The sequence below is a fragment of the Triturus cristatus genome, chromosome 12, assembly GCF_964204655.1.
Source record: "Triturus cristatus chromosome 12, aTriCri1.1, whole genome shotgun sequence".
NCBI classification, from domain to species: Eukaryota; Metazoa; Chordata; class Amphibia; order Caudata; family Salamandridae; genus Triturus; species Triturus cristatus.
The window spans coordinates 67,503,064-67,526,867 of NC_140595.1; the positions used below are offsets into that span (position 1 = coordinate 67,503,064).

The 23,804-nt window shown below is 44.7% G+C and overlaps 1 protein-coding gene across 3 annotated transcripts in view; it reads left to right on the plus strand.

Annotated features, from left to right (window-relative positions):
- The window catches only part of RFX2 (regulatory factor X2), a 182,818-nt gene that overhangs the window by 40,348 nt on the left and 118,666 nt on the right, over positions 1-23,804 (plus strand). For 2 of the 3 annotated variants that reach the window (XM_085636800.1, XM_085636801.1), the window contains exons 2-4: positions 1,715-1,748; positions 21,537-21,646; positions 23,008-23,097. In XM_085636800.1, the coding sequence (XP_085492926.1) occupies positions 1,730-1,748; positions 21,537-21,646; positions 23,008-23,097 (219 nt within the window). In that variant the 5' untranslated portion in view covers positions 1,715-1,729. The remainder of the gene's footprint in view (positions 1-1,714; positions 1,749-21,536; positions 21,647-23,007; positions 23,098-23,804) is intronic. The other variant, XM_085636802.1, reaches the window with a different exon arrangement.

Genomic DNA, 23,804 nt, shown 5'->3' on the forward strand with positions numbered 1-23,804 from the left:
CTGATTGCTTCATTAAATTGTTTCTAATGAGGTGAAACTTTGGCCCAAATTGTGTCATGGTGTGATAAAACCACAAAGCAGTAAAAATGCTCCTTGAATGTGCCGCATACTTTGCCTGTTATTGCTGCATAAATTCTTCCTCCACTGCAGCATAATTCCAGTGGCCCTGCCTTGATTTACAAACGAGTAGTAACGAGTGAAGGTTTGGTGGTGAGTGCCTCTGTGCCCGTTCACCTGGCAGGTCTCAACTAAGCAGTTCTTGACCATGGAGCAGCTCAGATTGGCACATCTGTAGTTGTGAAATAACATCCCACCTTAGACCATATTATATGCCCCTCCCCTCCACCCTACTCACCTCCATGTCAGAGCGAAGCTGAAAATTGTCCTTTCCAGGGAACGTCTCAGCTGGAAACCATTCACTATTGTATATTTTTATTGAAGTAGTGTGACATTTTTGGAAGGATCTGAAAACCTTCCTCTTGGGCGTTAGCAGATTTGTAGCTGCTACAGTAGCGCCTAGTTGCTTTATTGCTACTTAGCACTTTGTAAATGATAGTGCTCGCACTTGCAGCGCTTAGAAGTAGCGTAAGTGCTGTACAAGCTACTGACCAAACGCGTAGATATCATTGGCTCTTCAGCATTCAACAAGTGCTGTCTGGCGCTTATGGACATTGTTTACCTGTGCAGTTTGTCGACTTGTTGCGTCACTACGAGTCACACCGGTGTAGTTGTCTGGCTGGGAATGTGACTTGCGCAATGGTTTGTTGCAAAGCAGTCCGAAAGAAGCCCTCACTGATTGTAAATACGCGCGGTTCAGGAGTGACTGGCACATGTATTAACTTGCTAAAGCCGCGCTGCCTTTTTTCCTCGTGTTTCAGAGCAAATCCGATAAACCTGTTTGTGTTGCTATAGAACCCACCGATTTGTCCATTCTCGTTTAGCTTCTGAAAATAATAGATTACATATTTTAGTGATTTTAAGGTCTGGTTAATGTGAGCTGGGGGAGAGCGCCGGGATGGATTGGGGGATGCCATTGTTTGGTTTGGGAAGTGTTCTGTTGGTTGCCCGGCAACCTGCTCTTGGAAACGGGAGTGGACGGCGTCGCCCCTGGCAACCGTTGTTACTCTGCAAACAATGTGGGCTAGTGCAAACAGAGCCAAGACTGTCGGCTCTGGCTTTTAATTGCACATCTGCATCTGTTTTTCTCTGATTAAAAGGTGTTTGCGTCCGATTCGCCTCCGACAGATCCCCGGACAGCTTCGTATTTTGGCAAACTACTTACCGGGGCTCTTATTTGACATTTTCTATCTTTATTACGAAGATGCAAAGTTTGAAAGTGACAACTCTAGAGTACTGTCTGTCGAGCTTCTCGCTACACAGGAGATGCTCGATGATTTGGAAAAAGTTGAGTTTAAAAAGCAACATTTATATTCCTGTAGCTGTACGTTTTTAAAAACGCTTTATTAAGTGCTTTTTCTGAACTGGGTTTTCCAATTTCATTTCAGAGGAACTCGTGTACCGCTAGAAATTATTCTGTATTTTAATTAACGTATTCCATTTACCATAACAAGATTAATACTTTCATTTTGAAAATTGTGATATTTCTTCTATTAAGGTTAAATACATATTGTGTTATATTATTACGTAATATATTGAATCACTTGTCTTCGAGAATAAATATGTTAAATTAATATTCGGGTCTTTCTTCCCACAGAATCCTTGATATCTCATGTTGGCAGAACTCTCAGGTAAGTCTTTCTTCTGTGTCCATTAAATGATGCTCTGTTAATTACTGACTAACCGTAAATGATCCACGGGTGGTGTATTTATATGTTGCCATAAAATTGGACAGCATGGTGTGCACAACAGAGCAAGTGGTCCTAAAAGAGGCCATGGGTGGCAAGCATTTATCGCATTGGTTATGAGCTGTGCCCCTATGTGCTAATTTCCCGTATTCCTGCACTTCTTCTGACATATTTGTGTCTCCCACTCTGCCTTGTGTCAACCTTCTTGCCATTCCTCCGCTATTCAGGTTTTTTTTTTTTAACATACCCATATCACTCCACATTCATTGAAAATCTCCAAACAAACTGGTGGATGGAAGAGTGTGTGAAAAAACTCTAAAATATTCTTTCTTATTCTGGCTCTACTGATCTGCCTCGTCGTCTTCTGTAAACGCATAAACCATAAAGCAGAAGTGCACAGTGTACATTTTGCTGGTTAATCAAGTTTCAAGAGTCAGAATTCCCATAGGCTGAAGAGGGATCATAGCTGGCTCTTGCTAACTCTTAAGATCTTAAATCTTTCCTCACTAATTTTATTAACTTTCCAAGTGAAAGCCTATATTAGCAAAGATGTAGTGGTCGATACTCATGTCAAACCATCCTAATACTGTTTGAATATGGTTAACATTTTCAGTGCAAAGGCAGTTAATCCACACTGTTGTATGATTAACCAAGAGGGAGAATGATACATTCCAGCTTCTGTAGTGTAGAGGCACATAAACTCTCATTGAGTGTGCCCTGCAGAAAATATAAGAAAATGTCATCTGTTTATGCCCAACAATCTAGGGGGAATAGTATACTAGAGACATAATGTTAGCACTTGGTATTTGTGAGAAAGTGCCATCTTTCTTGCATGGTATGCCCCCACTTTTTGCTGATTTGCTGAATGTACTTTGACTGAGTGTGCCCTGGACTCCTGCCAATCAGGTGCCCAGGGCCTATGTTCCTTCCCTAAAACCCAAAAACCCAAATTGGCAAACCCTGGCCACATGTCATCCCCTGGTAAATGGTACCCTAGGTACCCAGGGCCTTGTGACCAGGGAAGGCCTCTAAGGGCTGCAGCACTCGTGCCACCCTTAGAGGCCCTATACCCTTACACACACACACTGCATTTGCAGGCTTGGTGTATCTGGGTACAAGACAAAGCAAAGAGTCGACATGGCACACATCCCTGTGTGGTACAAAAGGGGGTGGTGATGGACGGAGCATCAGAACCAATCAAACACTCACACCCAGTCAACAGATCTGGGTTTGATCCATCACCGTTCTTTAGCCCACTCTGCCACCCCAGTTCAGACATGGCCATATGCAAATCAGTCTGACCCTGTGCCTCATGGGAACAGTCCAGCCCGAACTGCCAAGCCATGCCTTCCCTGGACCGGAAACAAGCTTCCTAGGACCGGTTTCTGGCATTTCAGCCGTCTTCAGCCAGGCTTGCTTGAATCCAGTGACAAAGTGAGCAAGGGACTCGCGTCTGAGCATACCCTGCCAACTTATGGCGAACATGCCCACCACCTACACTGCCATGGCATACATCAGCCACCCCTCTAGCTGGGTGCCCTATGCCAGTGGTGTGGGCACAGGAGCAGGAGCCCTGTGCCCCTACAGTACTCAGGTCCATTCCTGGGCACTGCAAGTGCAGTGCTGCCATTTAAGAGCACATGGTGCTGAGAGCTCGTCAAACACGAACTCCACAGCACCATAATGGCAACACTGAAGACTGAAGTTTGGTATCAAACTTCTCAGCACATTAAACCTGCACTGATGCCAGTGTGGGATTTAAGGTACCAAGCACCCCAGAGGGCATCTTAGAGATGCCCCCTAAAACCTAACCTTCAATCCACGTCTGTTCTGAGGCTGCCTAGGCTGCCACACAGCAGACATGTTGCTGGACCCCTGGGTAGGAGAGCCCCTGCTCTCCTGGGCCTGCAACAATGCACATCCTGGGCGAGGTGCTAAATCTCCTCCCCCAGGATGGGCAGGGGTAAGCTTCAAAGGCATGCGGCCTCTGTGAGCTTCTCCAGGCCACTGCAACCCCCCACTCTGGCGGGAAGCTTGGCCGGAAACCCCAAATAAGGACAGGGGATGTGCCAGCCTGCCAACCCCACCCCTCAGGTGGGGGAGGCGAGGTGAAGCACATCTCCGGGCTCTCGCCATCTTGAAGATGGGAAGCCCTGCCCAATCAGGATTAGGCTTGTGCCCCCCTCCCACAGGAGAGAGGCAGGATAGGGGGTGTACCCACCCCAGGACAGGGACCCATTGGCCCCTGCCCTTCACCTACCTGTAACGCCCCTAAATCTAGTATTTAGGGGCACCCTGAACCTTCCTTCCCCAGATTCTAGATTCCGAAATCCGAAGAAGAGCTAGAAGAAAGAAAACCTGCCCTGCAGCTGCTAAGAAGAGGAAGACACCAACTGCTTTGGCCCCAGCCCTACCGGCCTGTTGACCCTCGAACCTGCTCCTGCTCCAACCCGCTATCTCTTGTGGCCAGCAACCTCACAAACCCCGGAGGACCTAGCTACCTTTTGACTCTAAGCCCCTGGGACTCCCATGAGTAGAGGCTCTACTCAAAATCTACTTCTAATCCCTGGCATCAGCCCGGAACTGCAAACCCTTCACACTCTGCACCCGCCAAGCCTGGCCTGTGCCGGAGTGAACAAAGACCCAGAGGACGACCCCACGGCACCTGTGACCCTGAGTTCGGCACCCAAGGACTTCCCTCGACGCTCCTGAAGAAGCCTGCAGCCTGAGAACCAGGTGCCCCCCCCCCCCCAACCGTGATCAACTGAGGGTAAGCTTTCCCGACACCAAAAGGCACCCCTGCACCCGGCGCCCCGCGGCCCTCTGCGCCCAATCCCGGGGTACCTATCTATCCTCCAACTACCCAACTTACCTCTCGCAGTGGTGGTGGCACCTGAAGAATCTTCGTCCCCGAGCTTGCAGTCTTTTTCTAAACCGGAGGTTTCCCATTGAAACCAATTGTGCGCCCGACTGCTCAAAAGCACCCTGCACCCAGCCGCCCGAGTGGCCCTGGCAGTGCAACCTCTACACCTATCTACTTCCCCACTTGCCCTGAGTAAGTGACCAGGAGCCCAGCTCCCACAGCCGCGTGGCCTGCTAGTCAGCAGCCACCAACCAAGGCCCCCCTACCTCTCATAGGATAACATTGGGCCTAACTCTCTCTGCACCCGGCCGCCCTTGTGCCGCTGAGGGTGAACCAACTGTACCTACCTGACCCTGGGAGACCCCTGAGTCTATGCCCAGAACCTTAACTCTGCCAGTCGAGTACTTACCTTTAAACCGATAACTCAATTTTCTCCATAGGGTAACATTGACTGGTTTTTCCTGAAATTTCCTCTAAGTGTGGACTTTTCTTCTGTCAATTCCTGAAAACTTTAAATATTCTTTAAAAATCGTATAACTTCTGAAAATATAATTACTTACCTGTTTTGGATAAAGGTCCCAGTACTAAGTCTATGCACCCAGTACTGGATTACAAAAGTAACGAGAACATACTATACCTGCAACGTGAAATTACTGCCATAGGGAATCATTGATTGTTTTCTATGAAATATTTTCTAAGTGTCAACTTTTAAAATAGCAAAATATTATCTAAAAATCACCACAGTAATTAAGTCGACTTTTATCACTTGTTTTTAAGTACTGTCCCAGGACTGAATCTAGGATCCAGTCCTGGAATTCCAAAAGTAATCTAAAGGTAATCTATTGCAAATAACTTGAAACTTCCATTGAAGTCAATGCATTATTTTGTTTAGAATTGTGTTGCCTATTGCAACAACTTGTAATTATTTACAAAAGTCAATTGCCTATTGCAAAAGTATTTACCTACAGCATCTCATTCTGAGAAAGTATATTTTAATACCTATTGTTGGTTCTAAAATAAAACAAGCATATATTTTTTAGATATAAACCATTGGCCTAGAGTTCAGTTATTGAGTGTGTGAAACCATTTGCTGACTGAGTGTGTACATCAAAATGCTTTACACTGTCCTCTGATACTGCCTTACTGCTCGACCAAGCTACCACTTTAGAGAGTAAGGTTATATCTAACTTTAGCCTCTGCCAAACCTCTGGTGACTCTGGACTCTGTACACACTGTACCTACTTGGGAACAGTATATACAGAGACACTTTCTCACAGTATTGCCGCAGAATTTTGATTACCGTGCAAAATGCTGGACCTAACCTGCTTTAACGGTGTACAATTTTTGTGTAGTATGACCTTAAATCGTTTGCTTGGTGTACAGACTGGGTTTAGCACATCACAGAAGAAGAACAAAATATCTCCTACAAGTAATTTTAGAGTTCATTGTTGTAATGTGCACCAACTTGAAAAGCGGTGTAGTTGTACCTCTCACATTTGCGCCCTGCTCAGCAATACACAGTAGGTTACAAAACATCCATCTATCATCCTCATGATAACTCACATTTCTCTAAAAACTGTAAACACAGGTCCATATTTAGCAAATTTGGATGGACAGAGTTGTAACAAACTCATCCGCTTTCAGAGTCACGTTGAGGCACAATAAAAATCTGCTTTTGGCAGGATTCAGTTGTTTACTCCCACCTGAATCTGCCTGGCCCCAAAAAATAAACTGAAGGAAGTTGATGTTACCAGTTGCTATGAAGCGAACAGAGTTGTAACATACACTCTGGCAAGTAGCAGCTGTGCCTGTCTCTGGCATGCATCGGTAGTGAAGAGGCTGGGAGGGGATGCCTTAATTTTAGACTGATTATTTATAATTGTTGGCTCGTTCAGTCCTAAGCGTGTACCAGAGTTGTCTGCTTAGCACAGTGAACTCAATGCACTAAATCACTGATTGGGAACAGAGATGAGTATGCAAATACTACTCAATTGTGTTTGTATTTTTATTTTTTTATTTAGCTTACATTTAGTGCTGATCCTTAAGAGCAATTGACTTTATTTTCAAAGGCCCTCATTACAACTCCAAGTTAAACGAAATAGGGAATGGTTTTTATAATGCCTGGTAAATTATATTATCCCAGTTGAGGTATTTATCAGGTGCGGTACATATCTGCTATTCTTAGTTTTCTATGTGAAGAAGAAGTTTGATATGTAAAATCTGTATTCAACCCTGACTTCTAAATGTTTTGCCTTTTTTTTTTTTTTTTTAAACAGGCTTTTTCTCTGAATACATTTTGGCCGGTTTCACCTGCCTGAATCTATCACGGGAAAACGAGAGGATTCAATATTTGTCACACATCATAATTCTGAGTTCTGTGCAACCTCCTGTCTGGAGAGGGATCCGACTTTATCCCTGAATATATAATGAGGGCCAAAGTGTAATCTCTCTATCCACCACTCCAATTACTTTCATATTTCGCTATACTAATTCACCACAAATCCTTTATGGGTTCTGGAGTAGTGTACTACTCGCCAAAAAAACACTTCAGCACCCCACCGAGGGTAACAAGAGCTATATAAATGCAAACATTTTTTCCTCGTCTACCCCTTCGCTATCCTGAATCCAAATAACTGACTAACCTATCCACCACTCAGATTACTTTCGTATTTCACTGTACTAGTTCACCACGAATGCTTTATGGGTTCCCTCTTTTATCCCTCCGCTATCCTTGTCAATCCAAATAACTGACTAACCTATTCACCACTCACATTACTTTCATATTTCACTATACTAATTCAACACTAATCCTTTATGGGTTCCAGAGTAGCGTGCTACTCCCCAATAAAATCGCTTCGATGCCTCGTCAGGGGTAGTAAGCGCTATATAAATGCAATTACAATACAATGCAATCTACTGTTCTGCTATGAAGGTGGAATTGTAACAGTACGTCAATCCGTGTTAAGTGACGCTACTTACAAACCATTGTTGGTTGAATACCTGGTCTTCTTGATAGTGTCCAAAACGGCTTTTGGTTGTGCCCAAACAGGAAACATCATGTGTACTTGATGGTTAGGGATCAAAATAATGTTCAATCTTCATTACGCCCCAGTTGGCTTCTTTATGTTTAGCAAACATTCACTTTGTCATGGAAAACTCTACTGCAGTAACCTATTAAGCTATTAGTAACCATTCCTAATAAGTTAGTTTAACTTATTATTGAAGGTTGGTAATCTGTAGTGCCAATTTACGGACCATCACTTCAAATGTCAAAGGTCATCATAGATATCCTTCAGAGTTCTTAATTCCTTGTGAGGTTTTCAGGATGCCGTTGTTTAGGCAATGACTTTCCATTTTTTAAAAATAAATGTACATGTTGGCATTTAGTAAAAAATCTGGCACCAAGCCCTGAACTAGTTGATCAACCTTGGATGACACTGCCTTGAAGAGTTTATAAGGAAACAGACTATACAAAGAGGTGCTCTTTCTAATAGTTTTCACATCTTTTTTGTTAAAAATTGCCTTAGTCTAAAATACCATTTTTTTTGCTCGCTTCTAACATGTGTTTGATGACAGTAACCTGCTTTTTAGGTCTCGGCCTGATGTGAGCCGCGTATGCGCTGCTCTCGTCATAGACGCGGGCTTCTTGGAATCAATACGATTCCAGAAGTCGTCTTGCGGCTCCGCCCCCAATTTTAATTGATGCGCGACGTTTTGCGTCATGGCTGTTGCAAACCACAGTGCAATGATTGCACTAGAGGCAATCATTACACAGAGGGTTACCAACCTGTCCCCTGTTGGCCCCGCCCACCGGGATTTGATAGTTTACTTGTGGAGGGACACAGCCTCCTTCAATTTACTCTGTAAGCACTATTTGCTTGTTAATGTGTGTTGCACTTGCAAGGCCTGCTCTCAAGTGTACTGCGCCCTATTTGTAAATAAACGCATTGGCCCTCGTGCCACTGTATAAATCCACAATGTAGTTAGTTGTGTGTACTATGCGAGTTCTCTGAGAGGCATCCGGAATACCTTCTAGATCAACACCGTTAAGTTCCAGAATACCATTTGGTGTCATTTTCGGTCTGCTGTTGCTGGTGTCATGTACGTTCGGCTTTTTTTCAGCTACTTGTTTCTTTTAATGCAGATGGATTGCTTCAAACCCTCGAACTACGAGTAGCAGAAAGCAGCGAATGAAACGTGCAGAGGATGGCTTTCTGGTTATCGAGATGTTTATAAGAAATTCTCTGCTCGGTTTGGTTGTACAACAGCAGCGTTTGTTTGTTGCGAAAACCTTGATCTGTTGTGTATTTGGCGTTTAACACCGCAGTCAGTTTTCGGTGGGAAGGAGTTTTGCAGTGGGAGGTTGTGGACAAAGTAAGGTGTAAAGATGAAATGAGTCCACCGTTTGTGTTTGTTACACAGCCATTCCAACTTTCAAAAAGTCGGGCTCCTTCCGAGGTTTTTCTGACAACTGCATTTACGGGGCGTGACTAGTCTATGCGGGTCTGTCCCTCGTCGTAGGAGGCACTTGAAAGAATAGCGACTTGCCGTTCCGGTCCCTAGTGCTTTCCAGTCTTGAATAGAATACCAGCAGTGGAGCACCCCCTCGAGAATTCTACAGCTTATTACCTGCAACCATCCTGTTTGTATTTTGGCCATTGTTTGCGCATATCCTCCTTCTGTCTCTTCTCGCGTGCGTGTTACCCACCACGTCTGCCCTCCTGCCGACTCCCAGCATGGCGTGTTGGCTCGCCTGTAGTAGGCGAAGAATTCGCGTTTTTGCTCCCCTTGCATGCTTTCTATTGCTGTCTGTTTTCTTTTTTTTTTTTTTTTTTACCTGTAATTGGCCTCGGTTGCTTGAGCACTACTTGCATCTCGATGGGCTTCATTTAGAGTTTGGAGGGAACTAGACATCCTCCAAGTTCAGGAGGACAGTCTTAATTCGGAGTACAATGATCGGCTGAATTTTCCGGCTATCCATGTGGGGAGGAAATTCTTCCGGGTGCTCCTACTCCGCATTTAGATTTTCTTTCAGAAACAAAAGGATTTTCAGACCACTACAAACTATAGATGAGTCCATAGGAATTGTTTTCAGTGCAAACCCCAGCCAAGGCACAGTTGTGCTCAGTGAAATAATAGCCCCCCCTCCCATCTACTCCCAGATCCATTAAGCCGCCCTGCCCCTCCCTTTGTTGGCCTCGCTGTGCTTTCACCTCCGCTCTTTTCTTTTAGAGCTGCTGCCCTGGGGCAGTGACACAGATGTCCCTCGGAGACAGAGGGTTGTTGTCGTCTTCAGAGCCTGTCTCTCTACTACTCTCTCACTCTCTCACTCTCACTTACCTCTTCTCTCTACTCTCTCTACTACTCTCTCTCTCTACTACTCTCTCTCACTCTCTCACTCTCTACTACTCTCTCTCTCTACTACTCTCTCACTCTCTCTCTAATACTCTCTCTCACTCTCTCTCTCTCTCTACTACTCTCTCTCACTCTCTCTCTCTCTCACTCTCTCTACTACTCTCTCTCTACTACTCTTACCACTCTGTCTCTACTACTCACTCTCTCGCTTTCTCTACCTCTCTCCCTCTACACCTCTACCTCTCTCTATGTGCACACACACACACACACATATATATATATATATATGTATGTATGTGTATATCTATACATACACATGTATACATCTGCATATCTATATAAATACAAATATAAATGCATGCATACATATATGCATGTTATGTACATGAAAGTTTGAAAAACACTAATAAAAGCAAAGCTAAAAAGCCACCGAATTGCTTTGACTTAAACGAAAGCGAGCCCTATTGCATTTTCAATGCTTGTTCACTATACGGTCTCTCCTGGCAGAAATCTACCTTGTTTATAGCAGTTCAAAAATGAATTTTGAAGCATGAAATTATGGATGTTTATGTACATTATGTGTATATTTATAGAAGTATGAAGAAATGCGTGCAGTTTATAATAATTATTCTCTTAAACAAACATGGACACAGTCATTAATACACTGATCTGCTTCATCTTGTCAGTATTTTGCTGCACACACGTACTAAACAGCATGGTATATCCAATATTGGCAGATGTGTCCAGATTAGCTATTTATCATGATTTTTGAGAGTGGGTAGGGATCAAGATTTTAAGAGGGGGTGGGTCTTGTCAAGAATTCCTGTCATGCGAGGGGAGGAAAACGGTAACCAGCGAAAACGGACTACATCTCCCAGGATGCTTAGCGGTTGAGAGGTTATGTAAACAGGAGAGCTGTTACATAACTCAAGGAAAACACGCCCTTATGTAAACAGGAGAGCTGTTACATAACTCAAGGAAAACACGCCCTTATGTAAACAGGAGAGCTGTTACATAACTCAAGGAAAACACGCCCTTATGTAAACAGGAGAGCTGTTACATACCTCAAGGAAAACACGCCCTATAAAGGGAGGAACCGGGAGGCACAACGCTGTCGGATATTGTGTTTACACCGACGTACCTGCTTAGTGAAGAGCAGTGTTCCGGAGTGGTGCTCCAGTAAGGCAAGAACGGAGGTGGGTCGAGTCGTTACTCCCTGGGCCGTGTCTTGCCCCATCGTCACCTGTGAAGGACCCGGAAGCTCTACCGGATAACCATTGAGCTTCGCTTTTTGACTCGGCTGAGTCAAAGCGCAGTGCGCTTTTGCTGGTTGGAGTCGTAACTCCCAGCCCGACCAGAGATACAGGGACTGCCAGCTGTAACGCACACCAGGAGGTGTTTGCCGCGTTACAGACTCGGAAGTCCACAGGATCGATCAAGCGGCTGCTCTCGGTTCAGTCTTCTTGCTTGTGATTGGGGTATCGGTGACGCATCACCAGGAGGTGACTCCGCGTCCCGGTGCAGTCTGAGGAAGAGGTTGAGCGGCTGCTCCCTTCAGGTAGAGACCCCGGCTGGGTGTTTCCCTGACTCCTCGATTCTCCCCAACACTCTTCGTGCCCCTCGCAGCCTACCGATTGGCATTGTCGGCCATTTCATTTCTGCCCTCTGTTGGCATACGCCGGGATCGGCGTATATGCAGAGGACGGTTAGGACCATCCGTGCTGTGGGCTGGTAACGTACATAGCCTGGAGGATTCCAGTGACTATAAACCTTTGTTTATTCCTTGTATTATTTTTGCCTTCATTAAAATAACTAAAGCTTCACAAGTGGTTGCGTTCTCATTATCGTGTCTGTTAAATGATCCTGAGACGTTCAGGGCGTTACAAAATATCCGACCTTAATAACACTAACTGTCTCCCGGTCGATAACAGACATGGCAACACTTGATGATGTGCTGGCTGCTTTAGCGACCTTGCAAATCGAATTGGCTGCCTCCAGGCAAGAAACAGCCGATGTAAAAGCCAGACTGGATGCTATCCAATTGGACCCGCTCACGCCCAGCACCTCCCTCACGAACCAGACCCCTGCGGTAGTAGTGGAAATGCCGGTAGCCGTCCCCTTGGCAACACCAGAGAGGTACAGTGGGGATCCTAACACAGTGCAGGTATTCCTCACACAAGTGGCGCTACATTTATCGTGCAAACCAAGGGCGTTCCCCACGAGTCAGGCTCGTGTGGCTTTCCTTATATCCTATTTGGCTGGAAACGCGGCACAATGGGCCGTACCTCTGGTGAGCAGGGACGACCCCATCTTATGTGATTGGGGTGCTTTTCGCGAGGAATTCCTGAAAGTCTTCGACAGAAGGGCTGACTCGTACACGGCGGACCGTGAAATGCTTGAGTTGAGACAGGGATCCAACGACCTGGTGCAGTATCTCAACGCGTTCCGAAGGCTGGTTGCGGAAACCAAGTGGCCTGTTGCTAAACAGACGGCGCTCTTCCATCACGGGCTGTGCGATGAGCTCAAGGACGCCGTGGCTCATATTGACCCACAACCCAAGACATGTGAGGGCCTTATCAACCTGGTATTACGGCTGGAACATAGGCTAAGTGAAAGAAAGGGGGATCATGGGAGAAAAGGAAACTCCCTTCCATCCTATGTGACAGTGGGAAGTCCTGAAACTTCCACCGCATCCAAGGGAGAACCCATGGACATCGGCGCAATACGAGCGAGCCTCACAGCCACGGAGAAAGAGTCACGCCGTAAACAAGGATTGTGCCTATATTGTGGCAAAAAAGGCCACTACGTACGTGAATGCCCTGCCAAACCGAAGACGTCACGTTATCGGGCCAACCGGTCGGTAACAGCCGTGGTGGACGTACCGGCGGAAAACTAGAGGACTCCCAGACCAAAGAAGGGGCATCTCGGAGTCACTCATCCATCCCTTCACTTTCCAACTCGGTCTCTAAGGGACAACGACACCTGTTTCTCACGGTGCACGTGGGAGTGCATGACCAGTGGATACCCGTTGTGGCCATGGTGGATTCAGGGGCCACTGGCATGTTTATGGACCACAACGAGGCATGCAGGCTAGGGCTAGTGCTTCTTCCCAAAGCTGTACCCGAAGACGTCTATGCTGTAGACGGAAGGCGATTGGTGACGGGGCCCATCGGGCAGCACACGGGGGTCCTTCCGATGAGATGTGGGAGGAACCATTTGGAACAAATCGATTTTAACATCATCCGAGCGCCCCAATATGGCGTCATATTGGGATTGCCGTGGCTACAGAAACACAACCCCTCTGTGGATTGGCCAACACATCGCATTGAACTGACGTCACCGTATTGCATCCTGCATTGTGGAATAAGAACGGAATCCCTTGACGCAGATGAGAGCGGGAGTCAGACGGTGGCTACAGCGGCAGAAAAAGATGTGGCTCTCCCCCAGGCTTATCACAGTTTTGAGGATGTATTTGATGAGGTGAAGGCGGAAGTGCTACCACCACATAGACAGTTTGACTGCCAGATCGACCTGGTGCCAGGGGCCAGCGTTCCCAGCGGCAGGCTGTATGCCCTGACGGAGCCTGAAAACGTGCATCTCCGGGGGTACCTGGATAAACTCCTCAAGCTAGGATTCATCCGCCCGTCCAAGTCTCCGGCCGCCTCGCCACTCTTCTTCATCCCGAAGGCTAATGGGGAGCTGAGAGCCTGTGTGGACTTTAGGGCATTGAATGCGATAACCGTAAAGAATCGGAACCCCTTGCCTCTCATCAGTGTACTTCTGGAACAGGTCAAGAAAGCTCGTATCTACACCAAGTTGGATTTGAAAGGGGCATACCATCTGGTGCGCATATGGGACGGAGACGAGTGGAAGACCGCCTTTAAGACCAGGTTCGGCCTTTTTGAGTACCTCGTCATGCCGTTCGGTCTGTGCAACGCCCCGGCAGCCTTTCAGTACTTTTTGAATGAGGTATTCAGAGAGGAGTTGGATATCTACGTGGTCGTATATATCGACGACATCCTCATATATTCGTCCAGTGTGGAGGAGCACGTACACCACGTCAAAGCTGTGCTCCAAAAGCTGAGGGAAAACATGCTGTTTTGTAAACTCAGCAAGTGTGACTTCCACGTCACATCCGTGGAATTCCTCGGAGTGATGCTGAGTCCAGAGGGACAGGAGATGGCAGAACGAAAGATCAAGGCGGTGAAAGAATGGCCGGTGCCCCAAAGCGTGAAGGACGTCCAAAGTTTCATTGGCTTCGCCAACTTTTACAGGCGGTTTATAGATGGATTTTCAGGATTGGTGGCCCCAATCACACAGCTACTGAGGAAGTCCAAGGAGTTTGTCTGGTCCCCTGAAGCGAACAAAGCCTTTGAGGCCCTGAAAAGCACCTTTGGTAAGGCGCCGGTGTTGGCTCACCCCGATCCGGATCTCCCCTACGTGGTGGAAGCGGACGCATCGGATGTGGCGCTGGGGGCTATCTTGTCCCAACGCAACCACGACACAGGGGTGCTTCATCCCGTTGCGTACATGTCCCGCAAACTCAACGACGCCGAACGCAACTACCATATTGCGGAGAAGGAGCTTCTCGCAATCAAGGACGCCTTCACCGAATGGAGGCATTGGTTGATGGGGGCAAGACATGTGGTATCGGTGTACACGGACCATCGGAACCTACAGTTCATGACGGCCACAAGACACCTTTCTCCCAGACAGCTGCGGTGGATGATCTTCTTTGCGGGGTTCAACTTCCGCATCACATATCGTCCGGGGACGGAAAACAGGAAGGCGGACGCCCTGTCCCGTCAATCTGCAGTTAAGGAACCATTGCCTGCGACCGAGCATTCCATCATTTCCCCGAGGATGGTATTGGGGGTTATCCAACCGGATACTTTCCTGAGGGGAATAAAGAGAGGGATCAGGTCATTCGCATGGCGGAGGTGGCTCCTCAGTCACAGAGAATGGCAGCTGAAGGACGGGATACCCCTGAAGGGCAGGTGCCTATTGATACCCACGCCTAGGCTAAGGAAACCAGCATTCATCTGGTGCCATGACTCTCCATGCGCAGGTCATTTGGGCTTTGAAAAAACGGTGGCTAGCATGGGACGGCATTTCTGGTGGCCAACCATGAGAGTGGATGTCAGGAGGTGGGGACAGGAGTGTCCTACGTGTGCTACCATGAAGGCCGACCATGGCCGAACCCAAGGGCTCTTACATCCACTTCCGACCCCGGATAGACCATGGGATAGCATATCACTGGACTTCATGGTGGGCCTACCGGTAGACCAGGGGATGACGGCAATACTGGTGGTGGTGGATTACTTGACGAAAATGGGGCACTTCATCCCCTGCAAGAGAGTCCCTACGGCCGGGGAATTGGCGTCACTACTCCTAAAGAATGTGGTACGACTGCATGGATTACCTGGGGTGATCGTGTCGGACCGGGGGTCGCAGTTTACTGCGCAATTCTGGAAGACTTGGTGCACTGCGCTGCATGTTAAGACCGCCCTGTCCACCAGCTACCACCCTCAAACGGACGGCCAAACCGAGCGCCTGAACCAAACGCTCAAACAGTATCTGCGATGTTTTGTGGACCAGGGCAGGGAAGAATGGGTCGACTTGCTATGGGTTGCAGAGATAGCCTATAACAACGCCACTCACAGCTCCACACAGTCATCTCCGTTCTATAGCAACTATGGCCAACATCCCAGGTTCTTGCCATTTCTACATCCGTTCAGAGAGGACAGGATTCCCGCCACAGCGGACAGGGTGGCACACATAAAAGACACGTTGATGCGCTCAAGGGCTGTCCTAATAGAGGCCAAGAGAAGATACAAGGCTGCGGCAGACACGAAGAGAAGGCCCGGGCCACTGTACCGCACTGGAGACTACGTCTGGATATCCACAAGAAACATGAGGTTTCGAAAGAGCAGTGTGTTCCATCCCAAGTACATGGGCCCCTATCGAATTACCAAGTGTATGGGTCCCGTAAACGTGAAGGTGTGCTTGCCCCAGTCATTGCGGATACACCCTGTCTTTCATGTATCATTGCTCAAACCAGCACCCTCCAAGCCGTCTGGGACACCTAGGCCGGTATGCGTGGAGTCGGAGGTGGAGTATGAAGTGTCGGGCATACGGGCGTCCAAATGGCGCAGGGGGAAGCTGTGGTACCTGGTTGCGTGGAAAGGCTATGGCCCAGAGGAGCAGTCATGGGAACCGGCTGAAGGGGTTCATGCTCCGCGCTTGGTCTCCTTGTTCCATCGGCGTTTTCCTGCCAGCGCTGGACCCGTGGGGAGCCGCTGAGAGGGAGGATGTACTGTCAAGAATTCCTGTCATGCGAGGGGAGGAAAACGGTAACCAGCGAAAACGGACTACATCTCCCAGGATGCTTAGCGGTTGAGAGGTTATGTAAACAGGAGAGCTGTTACATAACTCAAGGAAAACACGCCCTTATGTAAACAGGAGAGCTGTTACATAACTCAAGGAAAACACGCCCTTCTGTAAACAGGAGAGCTGTTACATAACTCAAGGAAAACACGCCCTTATGTAAACAGGAGAGCTGTTACATAACTCAAGGAAAACACGCCCTATAAAGGGAGGAACCGGGAGGCACAACGCTGTCGGATATTGTGTTTACACCGACGTACCTGCTTAGTGAAGAGCAGTGTTCCAGAGTGGTGCTCCAGTAAGGCAAGAACGGGGGTAGGTCGAGTCGTTACTCCCTGGGCCGTGTCTTGTCCCATCGTCACCTGTGAAGGACCCGGAAGCTCTACCGGATAACCATTGAGCTTCGCTTTTTGACTCGGCTGAGTCAAAGCGCAGTGCGCTTTTGCTGGTTGGAGTCGTAACTCCCAGCCCGACCAGAGATACAGGGACTGCCAGCTGTAACGCACACCAGGAGGTGTTTGCCGCGTTACAGACTCGGAAGTCCACAGGATCGATCGAGCGGCTGCTCTCGGTTCAGTCTTCTTTGCTTGTGATTGGGGTATCGGTGACGCATCACCAGGAGGGGACTCCGCGTCCCGGTGCAGTCTGAGGAAGAGGTTGAGCGGCTGCTCCCTTCAGGTAGAGACCCCGGCTGGGTGTTTCCCTGACTCCTCGATTCTCCCCAACACTCTTCGTGCCCCTCGCAGCCTACCGATTGGCATTGTCGGCCATTTCATTTCTGCCCTCTGTTGGCATACGCCGGGATCGGCGTATATGCAGAGGACGGTTAGGACCATCCGTGCTGTGGGCTGGTAACGTACATAGCCTGGAGGATTCCAGTGACTATAAACCTTTGTTTATTCCTTGTATTATTTTTGCCTTCATTAAAATAACTAAACCTTCACAAGTGGTTGCGTTCTCATTATCGTGTCTGTTAAACGATCCTGAGATGTTCAGGGCGTTACAGGTCTCTCTTGGGGTTCCAACCAAGTGATTTGGGGAGGTATGGGGGAGGGGGAGAGGTTGTTGGGGGACGCCCCCCAGCCCCCTTGCGTCTCCTTCATTGTATTTTACAGTACGCCGGGGACCCCGTTGCCCGTGTTCTGTAATGGCTCGTGTAACATTTCTGCTCAAGTTGCAGTTGGCTAATCTGAGACCTTTGGGTCTGCAAACCAAACTTAATGTTCATGAACTTGAAGTGGATGATGGGAGAAAAAGCTTCCTTGACTAATTGGGTTCAATTCTATTTTTGAAATTGGAATCTTCGGATCCTCTATGGACTAATGGTCCAAATAGCTCTATGTTTCAAAAATTTACTTCACACCACACAATTGTCAATGTGTCACAGAAAATGTGTATATATAAATGGTAAAAAACAACAACAAAAATACGACGTAAAAAATACATTTTAAAAGCTAGGAGAGAGGAAAAGAGGAGTAACATAAGCACACTAATATTAAAGGCATCGAAGATGGGAAATTTGCGGCATTAATTATGACAGGGAGACGTGCAAAATGACAGTTAAAAGCTAAGGAAACGTTTGCAAAAGATATTGATGTTCGAGCGGGGGCTCAAGAATGGTGGATCCTATGCCATTAAAATTGGTGAAGGAAATAGAATAAGTAAGGATCACTGAAATAAACAAGTGGTGAGAAATGACAACATTAAAAAAACGATTTGGAATGCAGCAGAATACTAATGGGTTTACGTAGCTTTGTACTGCCTACCTTAAGTGACCTAGACCTGGATCTCGCCAAACTATGGCAAGACAATACAACTGAATGCTTGAACAAGCAGAAAGAAAAAATCTACTGGACAAGGAAGAAGTTAAGAATGCATTGATTAATATAGAGGAAAAATTGGAAAAACATGAACAAGAGGTGGAAATTAAGAAAGTTAAGAAGTTTAATTGCGATAAACGAGACTATGCCGCAGGCAGAATCTTACTTTTGTAAGGAAATCTGATCACTTGTATACTAGACAAGCCGCAGATGCCAAAAAGATTGGAGCAATGTAGCAAGCTGTGAAATAAGTTCGGAGGACGAAGATCTTCCAGCCCCATTTCCCAGATTAGATTTCTCAGGGGAGATGAGCCTGTTTCAAATGAGCACCAGACAAAGGGGAAGAGGAAAAACAAACAAGGAACAGGAAGCTCTTGGTAAACAAGATCAAAGGTGAGCAAAAAGAGGTTGAGGAGCATAAAACAAAAAGCAATAATGAAAAATAAAATCATTTAGTTATTAATCTCGCCTCAAAAAATATAAATAAACATCATGTGAGATTACTAAATAAAGGACTAACTTTGTTACCCAACTCTAGATTCAACCTTTGCGAATGCTAGAATTGATCTTTACAAATTTACCAGAAAGATCAAGTCAAATACATTTAATGCTCAAAAGGAACAAAAGCGAAATAAAGAGGAAATAAAACCCATATTATCAGTGATAGCAAGCAGGGAATTGAACCCATTATGAACTCTAACTAGTTTGGAAAAGGAAGCCTGAGGTCTTGGTACACGAAAATAGACATGTCTGATCTGGCTTTATGCAAGCATTTGGAAGTTTCCACAGATGCATCAACAAAAAGTGTTTCTAGACTGAAATCAAAATTCGGCCCCCAGCTTTCTGCCGCAAACAAAATTGACCTTTCGGGAAATAATGGTGGAAGGATTAGCTAAAATGGTGACAAAAAGAATAAACAATAGAACAAACTCTTGGAACAACATGACAAATAAGGAATGGGAAGCATTGATTTATTTACAACAAGATGAAAATAAAATAATAAAGTCAAGCGACAAAGGAGGCAATATCATGATTTTCAGTCATGAGGAATACATGGCAGAAGCCAATAGGCAATTAAACGAGATTATAGTAAACTCTCCGGTTACCCTAGTGAAGATCATATGAAAACCTTCCATTTAATGTTAAATTAATGTCCTAATAAAGGTCTTTTAGAAGTAGAAGAATAGAATTATTTGAAGACCACTCATCCCATCTTGCCCACAAACTATTTTCTGCCAAAAATACATAAAAACAAAACTGATCCTCCATGAAGACCTATTGTTAATTCCATAGGTTCCCTGCTTGAAAACACCTCAAGGTTTATCGATCTATTCTTGTTCCCATATGTGAAAAATCTCCCATTATACCTACATGGCTCTCATTTTTTTTTTTAAACAGAAGTATTGATCTACCATTAAAGTTCAATTACTATATGGCGACAGTGGATGTGGTCTCCCTGTATACTTAAATTCAACATGCAGATGGGATAGAGGCGTGTAGGTAGTTCCTGCAAATTCGCTCCATTTCTTTTTTAGAATATTCAAACATGCTGATTATCAACAACACATATTTTCTTTTACATGTGCAGGGAACTGGAATGGGCACTTCATTTGCGCCTACATATGCTAACCTTCAAATGGGATGGTGGGCAGCAGAAACAGCATGGAGTTAGCAAAACAAGGAAAACATCGACCGAGTGATCTTGTGGGTCCGTTTTATAGACTTTTTTCCGTGGTACTTCAAAAAGTAGTTATGTGTCCTTGAAAACAAAATAAGGAGTTGATGGATCTACATAACAAAATAACAGTAGAAAACATGAAGAGATTTTTATACGGTAAAATCTTTTCCTATATCTGCAAATAAGAAATTAGATGGATACTTATTGTTTCTTACTTTACTAAACAAGGGATCCTGAAAATACAATCTTAATGGATACATCTTTTAAAGGGGATGTTTTTTTACGTGAGGAATATATTTTTATTATTTACATTCTTTTTCATATATCCTTTGTCATTTAAACTCTTCTTTTCTCCCTTGAAAACATTGTACTGTATGCCATTTTTATTATTATTTTTATTTTTTTACATATGAGGAAATATGCCTATAATTGAATTGCTCTTTAATGAGATTTACAGTGGACATTGTACGGAACCCAAATCCTCTTCTAAAGCCATTGCACTTTATTCTCACCATGATTCATAACATGTCAATGTAAAGAAATGCACTTTATTACACTTTTAAAATGCAATCTCAATAGATATATCTCTCAAGTGAGGAATTATTATGAGGTTGAAATGTGAGGAATTGTTTATATTTCTTTACATACTTCTTCTTTCCTTTGAGGATATAGCTTTTCTCCTGTGAGGGTAAAGTCCTGTATGCAAATATTTGCACATTTGAGCAAATATGTTTACAACTGACTTGAACTTTACTAAAAAACTACTACCATTCAAGATGAAGATGGTATGGAATTTAATCATTTTCTCAAGCACTTGCACTTTAACTTTATAATGAATTATGCCCTGTCAATGTAATGAAAAACAATTGCATTTGCACTTTGATTGGTTTAAATACTTTGTACATATAGATCACACATCATGTTTGACTTATTCTGGAATAGATTAGATTGCTGAAAATGTAAGAAATAGTTTTATAGAGAATGAGATAATGTATACAATATGCTACCTTCTTTTTTATTATCTTCTATCGTTATTGATTAAATGACATCTTTTTAGTACTCCTTTCTCCGACAGATGCATCTCCCAATATTTTCATATCTCCTTCTTTGTAAAATGCTTGTATAATATTTGACTAGTTTGTGATCAATAATGGAGAATTCGGATACTTTGCCGAAATTTCTCAAATGAGATAAACTTGAGACTAGCAAAGGATAAAAGAGGATAACCATGTATTAAGAATAAAAATGAAACCAAAATATAATACATTATTTCCATGTTGGAAAACAACATGGAGTGGTAAATGCATCGAATACAACAAAATGTAGCAGTCTATGCATTGGTTTTCTGGTGATTAGATTAAGGGGTTTGTCCTTTAAAAATGTTAAACTCTATTGAAAACTACGGCTAAAATGCGATGGTCTCATGTCCGCACCCGATGGTGATATAAAATAAAAGGATTTGGATACCTGAGCTGTGCTTCTGTTTCCTGGCCCCCATCTCATGTACTGGCTGTTTGGCTGTGGAGATTTGGAGGTTTATGTGGAGACCAGTGAGGAGCTCTCAAGTTTTTGTAACATTGACTTCTACAATGTGTCCTTTTGCCTGACCTAGAGTGTTGTCTCCTTAGATCTGAGGATGCAGAATTCTGAGGGCGGATCAGATTCAGGGACATCAGTTGTGATGCGCACATCTTCAGTCCAAGCCCCAGTTGTCCAGCCTGTTCCAGCATCCCAACAGGTAACAACCATCTGACACATCAATCATCAATTTTCGTTTTTTAGCACTATGAACCATTGCTTTGCAAGTTTGTCAGTTGTAGGTTTATGTGCAATTTGGGGTGCCGGTTTGCCATGCTTAGTTTTCCAGAAACCATCTTTCTTGTAGCCATGTCCATGCCTTTCTAGTAAAATACACATATGAGATTTGTGATTGCTATGTATTAAAATGTATGTATCCTGGGCTCCTTTTGAACCCTGGTATTCAAGGTAATCCAAACACATAAAATCTGGAAAACTATTGACCTTATGAATGCCAGTGCAACTTCCTGTTAATTTCCCAGTACTTGTAGCATAAACTTTCATGGATCGGCTCGGTGATTGCCTGATAAAATGTGAGACTGAGACACCTATTTGTCACGTACTTTCAAGCGTTTCACTAGCACTCTGAGAGGCAAAAAACATATTGGTTCTATCAAATGGGGTGCTGTTTTAAGGGCAGACATTCGGGTTAACATTTTTCAACACTTTTGATTCTCTCCTTTGCAGCTAGAGTCACATATAAATGTAAAAATACAACTAGATCATGTCTGTGTATGTATTTAAACACAGTCCTTCTCTTTACTCTTCTTATTGTTTACCATCAGGTAAATACTGATTAACATCGGAAAATGCATGAGAACGGTAGATTAGGTTATAGGGATAATTGTTTCTGTTCTTTATAAAGTCATCTTATTCTTTGTCAGTCTCTGCGGAAAATTAACCTTTTCCTCTGGGCTCCTGTAGCAGTAAGGTGCCTTTCTAATTGAACATACACTACCCAACATCTTAAACCAATTGTTTAGTTACAACAACAAAAACAATTTTATGGCAGTAAAAGATTTTAGTTTACTAAGGCCATCAAATCTATATCTTAAACAGTTCTTGGTAATGAAGAACCACCAACTTTGGTATTTTGCATATAGCCATTGTCATTTTTCCAAAATACCTTGCATTGTTTTTACCCATTCTCTAATGGGGCAACAATTCAGGTGGTGTAGCTGAATGTACTTAATTTGGATTATATAAATTTGGTTTCTGGTCTCATATGTACTTGTTACTATATGAGATGTTAAAAATATTTATATGTTTGTAGTTTGTACCTCGCTAATGATTTAAATGCTTAAAGGAATGGGGACGGACAATCTTATCAGCTTGCCAATGATGGATCCTGTCCCTCTTTTATAAGACATACAGGATTGGAATATTTTTGGTATGTAATGTGCTCCATGTCCTTGATGGAAAGCTAGAGACTCTTCGAAACATAATGTAGTTAACTGCCAAGGTGGTTTGTGCACTGGTGGAGTCTTGCTGACTTGCTTGAGAATGTCTTTCTCTTTTCAGAGGGTTTTGGTCCAGGTAACTGGCTCTGCTCCCAAAGGAGCCCAAGTGCAGCAGATCTCTGTCCCCAGAGTTCAGCACGTACCACAGCAGGTAATGATTACATGGAGCACGCTCTGCCACAGATAGCTCTCTTCACTTGTATGAAAAGCAAATGAGACACAACTCACCGCCCTGCTTGTTCCACAGCATCTTTGCATCTCACCGTTAACCCCACGCTATAAAACGTTTTCCAAGAGAGCGCTTCTTCTAGGGAAATGTGTAGTTGTAAAGGTTCACTTTATTCACCTCTGCTACAACTGCATTCACAACTAACTATTCTGTACCTTGTAATAGGGCCTGACGTATGCAGCAACAAGAATTGATTTTTCTTCCTATAATAGCAGGTTTCAAAATGCTTTTAACTTTTTTAACACGAGGGAGAACAAGGGATAGGTATGTTTCTCTGTATAGCCAAGAAACAACTGTGGTTATGAAACTGTTTTTGATACCACGTTAAAGTCCTTCAATTTTATAAACCCCCAGCCTCCATCCCGCAAATACGGAGCCAGCCTGATGTCATCAAAAGCAGTGAAGCAGGCCAAAAAAGTTGCAAATTTTATATCGCAATTTGCCCCTTATTGATTATGATATTAAGAATGTCTGACCGTTTTGAACATTCTTGGATGTCAAGAGAGCAATGGTGAAACCAGAATTGTTGTGTTTCAAAAAAGGGAAATTAATGTTTGATCTTGGGATATGGTAAGGCTAAAGGGTTGGTTTATTGGAATATTTTTCTATCTCTAGAAACTGTTAATTTA